The sequence below is a fragment of the Penicillium roqueforti genome, assembly GCF_015533775.1.
Source record: "Penicillium roqueforti strain LCP96 04111 chromosome Unknown scaffold_01, whole genome shotgun sequence".
Classification (NCBI taxonomy): Eukaryota; Fungi; Ascomycota; class Eurotiomycetes; order Eurotiales; family Aspergillaceae; genus Penicillium; species Penicillium roqueforti.
In genome coordinates this window covers 584,558-596,301 of record NW_024067565.1, presented here as the reverse complement: position 1 = coordinate 596,301, position 11,744 = coordinate 584,558, and the positions used below count along the sequence as shown (strand labels likewise).

The window sequence follows — 11,744 nt, the reverse complement described above, 5'->3', positions numbered from 1 at the left end:
GACCCCCCCCCCCCCCCCCCCCCCCCCCCCCCCCCCCCCCCCCCCCCCCCCCCCCCCCCCCCCCCCCCCCCCCCCCCCCCCCCCCCCCCCCCCCCCCCCCCCCCCCCCCCCCCCCCCCCAAGGTATCCAGAATCCAGATAGGCCAGAAGAATACAGGCCCAATGTAAAGTTGTAGAGCATCATTAACATACCTGAGTGTGGAGTACTCTTGTATGCTCTTGTGTCAGATGAGACTAATATTCTGGGCTACAGTTTATACTATACAGCATACAGCACACAGCATATGCGGGCCAACTGTGCAGGTCTATACTTCCGTACTCATGGGACAGGCCATGCAGAAACCGGGATAAACAAGTACAAGAAGTATCCTATACGACCGTAGAGTCTTGCCAAGTATCTATTCAATTGGCATCCTGTTGGGTGACCAGAAGGCGGTCACCCATATGGACCCAGATCACCATCAGATAGTTCGGCTCCCTCTTCCTCTCTCTCTCTCCCTTGTCCACTTTTATCTTAGCGAATCGACAATAGTTATTTTCCCCTTTTCAGGCATAACGTAGTCAGATACGCCATTAGGTTATGAGCACTTATCTCTAGCTAGCAAGGACCACTAGCAACCTCTAACCCTGAGTCTCTTTCCTGGACCCCACTTCCCGGCGCTTAACCCGCATAACGCGCGTTTCTCGCCAATCGGATTTGATCCTCGTAAGCCTCAATCAATAACAGAATTGGTAAACCAGCTCTCAGTATAGCTGATAGCGGTATCGACTCTAGGGATAATAACCCGAATAATCAGTCACAATTTTTGCTATTAGGTAATAATAACGTGTCTAGGGAGATAGGAAATACCTCTTAACCCTAGGCCAATACAATATCATTAGGTAACGGATATAATAAGAAGAATCAGGCTACTAACTTACCTAATATCTTAGCTGCGAAAATATAGAAAGTTAAAGTACTTGAGTATAATTCTAGAAATCCTTATAGATAGGCGATCCCTATAAAATTTGCTCTTATACTATTAAGACTAGAATATATTATTAATAGTAGTATACCTCGCCCTACTATAGGTAACCCAAAATTTGATAGATAGGAGTACTAGTTATATATAGTAGCTAGCTAGCTGTATATTTAGGTTAATAATATACTCTAAGAATAAATCTAGAATCTCTTATACCTCCTAGAATTTACTAATATAATATTCGATAAAATTATATTAATAGTATAAGGCTCTAATAAGGCCGAAAATATACTAAACAAAACTAAGAAATTTAATAAAATAAAATAAGTAGACTTTAATACTATAAAGGAATTTATTATAGAATACTAGAAATAATACTATATTCTTTCGCGATTTAAAATTTAACTATACCCTTTTTATATACTATTATAAGTTCTATAGTAATTAGATAAAGAAATATCTAAGGTTCAATTTATTATTAAGGAAATTAGTAATATTAAACCTAAGAAAATCATACTTAAAAAGATAGACTAATATTATAAGAGCTTCTAGGTAGTTTCTAATAGAGAAGGGACTACTAATACAGCCTAGTCCTTAAGGAAATAGGGTAATAACTATAGTAGAGAATATAGAGGACGAGGTAGTAAGAGGGATAGTAAAGGAAGTAATAGTAAAACCTCCTTAAGCTAAGATAATAAATCTTTAAAGGATAACTTAAGTATATCTAATAAACCTAAGAAGAAGAAGACCCTTTATAACTAACTACCTCCTAGTAAAGATATCTATAAGTATATTAAGGAAAAGAAGGAAGGAATATAAAGGGATAAGAGTGGGATATATACCTACTATAGTTTTAGGCTATATAAAGCTTAAAAGTATTCCTATCTATTAGAAGATCTACCTATATACTAGATATATAGCCTATATATATAGAATTACTCAATTATACTATAAAGTAAGGGGTAAAGTAATATAACTATTATAGTAATAGCTTATTATATAGATAGTTTTAATAGCTAGTTAATTAATACTAGATTAGATAAAATACTTACCTATAACTTTAAAGATTTCTATATATACTAAGAGAATAGCCTAGAATTGGTATATACCTACTAGGACTACTCTAGTAATAGAGTAGTAACTAAAAGATATAGAGAGATCCTTATTAAAGTAGGTCTTAAAGATAGAATAATATATACCTTTCTAATAAAAGGCTATTATAGCCTAAGAGATTATAGTAAATTATTCGGTATATAGAAACTCCTAGAAGAATAGGATATCTTATATAATATAAGAACTAAGTATCTTATAGATAGTACTAGAAAAACTATTAGAGTAGTAAATATATTACTTAGAGTTCTATACCTTATTAGTCCTAAAGAAGATAATTTATATAAAGAAGATTTATCCTATAGGTTAGATAGTAATAAAGAAATAGGATTAGTTAATAAAATTTCTACCTTTAAGGTATATTAATACCTTAGATATACTAGAAAAACTAAACTTACTTTAATATTAAAATAAGTATAAGAGCTTAATAATAAAGAATAGTATAGAATAGAATACTTTAACTATAAAGCTTATTTTTAAGGTAAATCTAAGAAATAGATTTCTTATAAGCTATAATTTTAGGTTTAGGATATAGTATAGAAATTTTATATAGATATATAACCTATAAAACCTAAGGGCCTAAACGGTAAAAAGTACTAGATACCTATCTTTAATAATATAATAAGATATCTTAAGGGACCGACTCTTATAAATAAAGGTAAAGTATTTATTAAGCTTTAAGTATTTTATAAAAAAATCAAACTCTAAACTAGGTGTTACCCTAAAGTATAGAGACTTAATAGTAGAATAGAATTTAAGAACTTTATTACTTAGGGTATAAAAAAGGGAATAACTTTTAAAGTTATACTACCCTATATAGTAGAGCCTAATAGTGCAGTAGAATACTTTAGTAGATATATTAATAATATCTAGAGAATAATAATTATTAATACTAAGCTACCTAAGGAACTATAGCCCTATATAATAGAAACTATAATCTATACTATTAATAGATTAACTAATCTAAAGTCTTAAATATCGCTACTTAAATACTAGTATATAGAACTTAGAATTAAAAACCTAGATCTATTACTAAAGTACCTTAGACTATAGGGAATAACTATCTATATCTATATTCCGAAGGAAAAGAAAGTATAGGTATATAAAGCTACTCTAAGATCTTAGAAAAGATACCTTATAGATTATAAGGGAGATAATAGATATATTCTAAAAATCTAGAATCTAGAAACTAGGAAGATTATAATCTTAAGGGATATTAGCTTTCCTTAACTAAGGGATAAAGATTAGAAGGAAGGAGTACTAGTAATACTAAAGTTATTAAAACCTCTAGGAAATAATAATATAAATAAAATTTCTATCCTATTAATTAATATAGCTAGAACTAAACTAAGGATAGAGATTATAATAGTCTATAGATAGGATCTAATAACCCTATTAATAATTTACTTACCTATAATTTAAGGTAGTATTTTAACTATACTAGAGATCCTAATAATACCTTATTAATAGAGACTACTTCCTATACTAAGGTATATAAGATTAATCCTTAGGAAACTTTAGAAAGGGATACTAATTCCTATAAATATAGAACAGTTAATAGTATAAAGAGTTAACTAGACTCTTACTCTAATTTAAGAAGAGATATAGGCTATTTATAGTAAGAATATAACCCCTTAGATAGAGTAAATAATAATAATAGAGAAGCTAATAGAAAGGAAAGCTAATTTCTAGAGAAGACTTAAGGAACTTATAGCTAGAATTAATATAGAAGAGATAGATATATTAGAAGTATACTAGTATATAGACTTAATTAAATAGGACTTAATCAGGGAAACTAGCTCTATATAAGAGTTAACCCTAAGGGAAGATACTCTATCCCTAGAATAGATAAGGATAGAGTACTAGTATCCTTTCTCTTTACTAACTTAATAGACTCTAGAATATAGTTTATAAGAAACTACTATATAATAAATATTACTATAGGGTACTTATAAAGTACCTTAGTATACTATATAACTAATATAGATATAGGAGAAGATTACTCCTATTATACCTACCGTAGAACCGGTAATAGTAGTATTAACTTAAATTTAAGAACCTTTAGCTAGGAGATTAAAAAGGAGTAATATTAGTATCCTACTAGAAAGATATTAGGATCCTAAATAAAAACTCCTAAATATCGAATATAAGAAGTAAAAGAGAGATACTAGGTATATAGAAAAATATATTACTTCTTAAGAAGGAAATATAAAGAAACTTTCTTTAGATAACTCTAATTAGGTAGATATAGATATACCTTTTATCTATAATAGAAAACCTCTTTATAATAAGGATATCGACCTACTATTAAGTTTTAAATAAGTATAAAAATTACCTTTCTAGAATAAATAGAAGGAAGTAATAGAAAAATAGCTTAATAACCTTACTATAAAGAGAATATAGATATTAATCCTAAAACTACTAAAAGTAAAAGTCCTTCTAAGATAATAGTATTTTATAGTTAAGATAAATATAAGAGATAAAGTCTATAGCTTTAAGGTAAGATAGGTTATCTATAGTAATTTCTAGGAGAAAAGCGATAACTTAAGTAAGTCTTATATACTAGTTATATTAGAAATAATAATTAAAATTATCTTAATACTTATTATAGTCTACAGCCTTAAATAGTATTAAGTAGATTTTATAGTAGCTTACCTTAATATATTAAGAGAAGATATAGAGATAGTATATATAAGATAGTTAATAGATTTCGAGTTTATAGATATAGAAGGAAATTTAAAGTAATAGATATATATACTTAACTAGGCTCTTTTTAGCTTATAAGACTCTACCTTCCTCTAGAATAAGGAGATAGACTATAAGCTTTAATAAACTAGCTTTAGACCCCTTAAGGATAACCTATATATCTATATTAAGATAGGAAAGAACTATATAGATCTAATAATTATAATAATCTATATCGATAACTTTATTATTACTATACCTACTTCTAGAGAGATAGACTTAGTTATAAAGTAACTTAAGAAATATTATAATATAAAAAACCTAGGAGAACTAAAGTAGTATCTTAACTATATACTTAATAGAGATTATAACGCTAGAATAATTATTATATCTTAAGAAGCCTATATATAAAAGATTCTATATATTATAGATACTATAGGAACAAAAGAAATACCACTACTACTAGGATAGAAAGAGTCTAACCTAGAAGATATTAACTCTAATCTACTTAATAATAAGAACTTCGAATACTACTAGATAGTAGTAGAGATACTTAACTAACTTACTATTAAGATAAGACTAGATATTAGATTTACTATTATATACCTATAATATAGACTAGTAATACCGACTTTTTCTAATCTTAAGGTAATAAGATATATCGTTAAGTACCTTAAATATAACCCTAAGATAGGACTAATCTTTAGAAAGTTAGATAAACTATAATTTATAGTATTTATAGATATATTATATATAGACTAGATAGACTCTAAATTAACTAAAGGATATATCTAGTTCTTTATAGGAATCCTAGTAGCTTAGTCTACTAAAAAGTAGACGATTATAGCGAACTCTATAATAATAGTAGAATAGTATATACTCGACCAGCTAGCCCAGGATACTATATAGCTTACTAAGGTTATAGACTTACTAAGCCTACTAAGACCCGATCCTACAGTTATCTATACTAATAATATCAACTTATAGTTACTACTAATAAGAAGGGAGGTAAGTCTACTACCAGATAGCTGGCACTCTAATAGTTCTTTATAAAGGACGCTGTGGCCTAAGGATATATAAATATCCTAAGGGTTAATATAAAGCAGAATGCGGCGGATAGGTTTACGAAGGCGCTTCCTAAAGAGCAATTCCGAGCTTTCTTAAAGCTTATCGGGATAACTTAATTCAAAGGAAAATTTAGGGTTTTTACGACTACCATAATTATAACATTTTAAGATCATCATTTTCAAAATAGGAGATATGAGATCTATAGGGGGGATATTAGGTGACCAGAAGGCGGTCACCCATATAGACCCAGATCACCATCAGATAGTTCGGCTCCCTCTTCCTCTCTCTCTCTCCCTTGTCCACTTTTATCTTAGCGAATCGACAATAGTTGTTTTCCCCTTTTCAGGCACAACGTAGTCAGATACGCCATTACATCCAGACTACATATATAACAAGTAATATTAGCATCAATATCTTATCCAACTTGGAAGATTAGCCAGTACATACTTTACGGCTATACTCCGTACAGCACCAGGGCACTGGGACCATCCGACCTCCACTCTCACCCGTCCCTCAAGCCCACTAAGCGAAATTATTTCCTTAATCATTTGCCCTTTTATTTCCCAGGGGGCTGGCTCTACTAATTTTGTAGGAAAAATATTGTAGTATAATCTCGTGTTTCCCACCTTGGGTTGTAGAATAATTTTCATTGCGGTATTCAAAAATGACATGGCTGAGGACAATCGCCTCAAAATTCCAAAAAGGGGTGATCAACAGTTGAGTTACATTTGAAGACGTCGTGCATACCCTCATATCTAGCACTTTTCCTTTTTATTTGATCGCTATTGGATTTCATCGCGGAGTGCGTCGTAAATCGACGAACTGCTCGTATTTATACTTTTACTTTGCCCTTTGGGATCCCCGTGTCATGCATCATGCATGGCCTCTTCTGATCCAATCGTCGGAGATATGCCCGTGTGTCAAAGGTTCTTTCTTTCGCCACCCTTCGATGCTAGAGAGATTCTGCATGGGCTTCTGGATTCTGCATAGACTTCTTCACAGTCCCAGAAACCAATAATCCAGTCAGCACTATAAAGAGCACTACCTGTAGATCAATAGAACAATGGGTTACATATACCGAGTATCTAGGTGCGGAGTATTTATCTCCAACCAGTAACAATGCATTGTTGTATGTTGTACGATGTAACTACATCGTACAATTACTATACAAAGTACACAAAGACCGTGTAGAGAAAACTCTATCCGCTCGGCACCTCCCCGGCAGTTCAATTCCCGTTGTAAGGGAAAGGAATTCAATTCTCGCAAACCTCCTGATCGACCGCAATAACGAAGAGATTGAAGGCACGCTCATCACCTGTGTGCCCCTCAACTATTTCTTCCCCGATCCGCTTCCACTGATAGACCAGCAAGTTAGCTGTTTCTGGAAAGGCAGCCGGGATGGCGGGTGCTGCCGTAGGGAGGCCAGCTGGAGCACAGATACCACTCCTTCCCGGTCCCCCGGCCCACCCTTTGGCTCCAAAATACTATTGTATGCCACGCCATCGGTTGACCGCCGTGGAAGGCGACAGGAGTGTACTTTGTACGGAGTACGTACTTTTGTACGGAGCCTGACGAAACATAAACGTCAACCAGTGTGAAGATAGGCCAGTCCAAGACGGGAAAGCAGAGGAACCAATGGCGTGCCAAGAGACAGGGGGCCCCATGTCTGATGTGCCGGAAGACCAGCGAAATGGCACGCTATTCTCGGATATGACTTATGGAGATAATCTCCTGAAGCCACAGAGTTTCGAGACCAAAGCCTTTTCTCGTCGAAGTGGCACCGGGTTGGAGGAGGAAGAGTGGGGATGCACATCAGAGACTAAATAGGAGACGTCGGAGTTACCAGGGCTTACCTGGTCATCGGTACTTGGTCCTCGGTATCTCCCTATAGTGGTTAGTATGGAGAAACACCTTCGCCTAAGTATCTGCCAATTGTGACCGGAGAAATAGTACTCCTCCTTTGTACCTATGAAAACCCGAAGAAAAACCCAATAAAATATAAAATAAAGCCTTTAAATGCATTTTCAAGCAGAGGAAGTGAAATAAAATAAAACATCGAATATTCAATAGCATCCCAAACCATCCGAATCCACAGAACCACAGTATCGGAATCCCCACGTCTGAGCTTTGGGCCTTTTTTTATACAATTGTTATACAATACTCTTGTATTATAGTCTGATTCCTGATTCCTTCTCTATAATAATTGGGTTGCCCCTACTTTTCCCTGCCAACTTTTGGATCTTACCATCAGTCCACTCTGACATCCTTCACACTGGACATATTTCGTATGGAATGAGTTCCCACACTCTGGATATCACCATTTCTTCAATTGAACCATGTCTCAACATGACCGCCCTGAAGACAAGCCCGAGGGCTTTTCGAAATACCTTAAGCGTATGAAGACCGTCCTCCGTCCTCGGTCAATGTCCAAACGACAATCTATCACTCCTGGGGTAGCCACTCAAGCCGAAACCACGTACGATATACGACATTATTCTACTTCAACACTATGCTGACTAGTCTTGACTAAATATAGTGCACCGGAGGCAACATCACCGGCACCGGCATCAGTACCAGCAGCAACACCAGCACCGGCACCGGCACCAGCCCAAGAGCCCAGCCCATCAGGACCGGTCATGTTCACCAGCTACAGCAGAACTCAACAGGAAAAGGCGCGCAGCCTCTTCGCCAAATATGGCCTGACCGTCGACACCAGCGACTGGAACGCACCCCCCGACCTCCAGCTAACCCGTGTAACGAAGCCAATCCGCATGCGAGTGCGCCGTACCTGCCACCGCTGCGAAACCACCTTCGGCGCAGAGAAAGTATGCGTCAACTGCCAGCACACCCGCTGCACAAAGTGCCCCCGACACCCATCCGCCCGCAACAAGGATAGCAAGGATAGCGAGCCGACAACCCGCAAGTCCAAGAACCCGGAGACATACGCCCATTCACCCCATCTGTTCCCCAGGACCACGCACCTCAAGCTCAGCACCACCCGGGAAATTTCGCTCAAGATGCCGTCGCCCACCGGCGGTCCGGATTTCGTCCGTCGGCCGGTGCGCCAGCGGGTCCGTCGGAACTGTCACCTCTGCGCCTCGCTCTTTACCCCCGGCACCAAGGAATGCCCGAGTTGCAGCCATGTGCGCTGCAAGATATGCCCGCGAGACCCGGCCAAACTCGATAAATATCCCGATGGATATCCGGGCGATGCTGATCCGCCCAAGCCTAGACCCGAGCGCACGTTCAAGAAGCCTCGTCGCAGAGTCCATTATCAGTGTCATGTTTGTGAGACTTGGTTCCAGGGTAATGCAAAAACATGTTTGAATTGTGGTCAGGCGAAGTGTGATGAAACTATACGAATTCCGTACGTGTCTCAACCCTACAACATGTGGTATAGGATTTTCTTGCTAACATTCAATTTCTTTCTTTCAGACCTAAAAGGGTGAAACCAGAAACAAGCCCGGAGGTTCTCAAAAGTCTTGAAGAGAAGCTAGCAGCTATGGCGCTTGAACGAACACCAGACGTTGCTGAATCAGCAGCTTGAGCTTGGAACATACGACGCTGTCTACTCGATTTCTCTTTACAACCGACCATTACAATCCTTTATGATATCTGCCACTGGTTTCTCTTGCGTTATTCGTACTGCTTTCAACTCGATTCATCCCGATAGCATGCTTATTTTTATATGCCATATAACATACATATATAGTATGGCATTAACTTCTATACATTCAAACCGACTATATCTCCAATCGAGATCAGCTCCAGGGAATTCCCAACGCCTCGTTCTACTACACATGCCTGCGCGTGCGCACCCGTACGAATCCCGATGATGTGTACATTTCCATGACGGCCGGGGGCGGACGTGCATATCGTATACAACACACCATCATCCACTACGGAGTACGTTGTAAGCATATAAACGTATGGCTTGATTTGCGCATGTCGGAACATGAAACTCGGCGGGAATCCCCAACAGGGACTAAACCAGACTACAGACCCAGTTTCCATTTCCTCGGATAGCCAGACGCAATAGCTTAAGTACAGAAAGCCCCCAAAGAGGACCGCTGCACCAACCGACCCGCATCTCCCAACGGCGTTTATTCCTAATTCACCGGACTGGTCCACATTAGTAATTTCCTACGTCATGCCACACAGTGGGGATATGCATGTGTAATTGCCTCGTTTAGTACATCGTACATCGTACATCGTGTCTTTCTGCCTTCTACCGTTTATCTGGCGCCCATTTGGATGATTCCAAATCCATTCTAGAGGCATATTTCCCCGATCTTTACGGGGTCTTGTCAAATGATGTGGGTGCCACGACGCCACAGAAGCTGAGCACAAACCGGAACTCTTCCGTAGACGCACCTCAGATGGAAGGGCGCTTTCGGCCGAGGACAACATACATCGTACCATGAAACCTCGGTACAGTAAGATTTGGGGACTTGGGCAGGGTGGGTAGATGGGCAGATGGGCAACACAGCCCGTGTGGTTCCGTTCGAACGGTCCGAGCCTTTTTATTATTTTTATATTGAAACAATGGATCCAGTTGAGGGTGCATAGCTTTGACGGAGATTACCACATAGCTGGTACTCCGTGCGATGTATGGTTGTAAAATATCAATAATTTAGAACGGAGTCAGGCCGTAATAATGTACGGAGTACTCCGTGCGGTGGGTCGAAGACGACGGCGTATAGGGCATTAGTTATTGGCGCGGAGAAGTCACCCATAGCCCTTTCTCTCCCGATTTCTGGGGCTTTGAGTTCGGTGGATTTCCTGTTGTGGTCTCGAGGAATGTTGGTGGATCGTGTTTTAATTGATGTCGTTTAAGGACACGGAGAAGCTTGCTCATTCAGACATCTTTAAATGGCTCGGTTCAAGATCTATACAATATGTTTTTGCTTTTTCCTTAACAAAAGTACCATACCCCTGTCACCTATCTTACCTATGCCTGTCTAGTTCTAGAGATCCCTCGTTTGTAATTACCAGTAGCCGAGTACAACATATGTAGACTACTGCAGGGAAGGATTCGACAGGGCATAAACCCGAAAGCCCGGAGACGGAAGGGTCACCCGCTGTCATAACGCATTATTGCAGAATATCCAGATTGTTGGGTCGTTTATTTTATCAAATCCCGAGGTCTGGACACCGTCTACTCCGTACTCCGTACTTTACTCCGTACTGAGGGTCTAGTCAAAAGTACGGAGTACCTAATATGCACAGAGGACAAAGCTAACAAGTCAGGGGGTAACTAAAGTGGGCGGTTCGGAGTAAGGGTGGACAACCCAGGTCCAGAGCGCCGGAAATTGAGCGGGGGCCCTTTTTTTCGCTCACAATGTGATTCGTAGTGTGGCCGGGGATCCATCTTAACGGTCAACTAACTCAATCAAGAAGCTATTTTGGTCTTCTGTGCTCTACTCCGTAGCTGAAAAAGCGCCAGCTGGTCGAGACGCGAGGCAAAAAAAAATATTGACCCGCTGTCACTGCATCACTGCTGTTCCGGGTACTTCGTATATGAGCGATTAAATGTGAGGTCCTGTGATCGACAGATATGAGAACAGGCTGTCATGTCGGAGAGTGCAGGTTTGCCGAGTGCCAGCCTTATGTCAATATGTAGCCAATTCAATGGGGTTAGATCATTTACTACATCTAGATCCTGACACGTCAATGCCCATGTTGGATTGCACTACGGGGTACGGAGTACATCGTATAACTATCGTATTCTAGAATAATATACGGGGTATAATGTGTCGCATTGCACATCAGCTGATATCGAAGAGGGATACGGAATACTCCATACGCTTTTGTTTCTACCAATGCACGTATCGCTGAGACACGAAGGGTTTTCGGAATCTAGATTCTCCCCACCGAACTGGATTATCTTTACCAAAGTGTCGGATTCAAGAATCGGAGC

The 11,744-nt window shown here is 38.5% G+C and overlaps 1 protein-coding gene across 1 annotated transcript; it reads left to right on the top strand.

Annotated features, from left to right (window-relative positions):
* Positions 1-8,160: 8,160 nt before the first annotated feature.
* LCP9604111_602 (uncharacterized protein) lies at positions 8,161-9,371 on the top strand (the record flags this gene model as incomplete). Its single annotated transcript, XM_039069739.1, has 3 exons — positions 8,161-8,300; positions 8,361-9,191; positions 9,260-9,371. The coding sequence occupies 3 exons, from the start codon at positions 8,161-8,163 to the stop codon at positions 9,369-9,371; spliced, it is 1,083 nt and encodes a 360-aa protein (XP_038933150.1).
* Between the last annotated feature and the right edge of the window lie 2,373 nt (positions 9,372-11,744).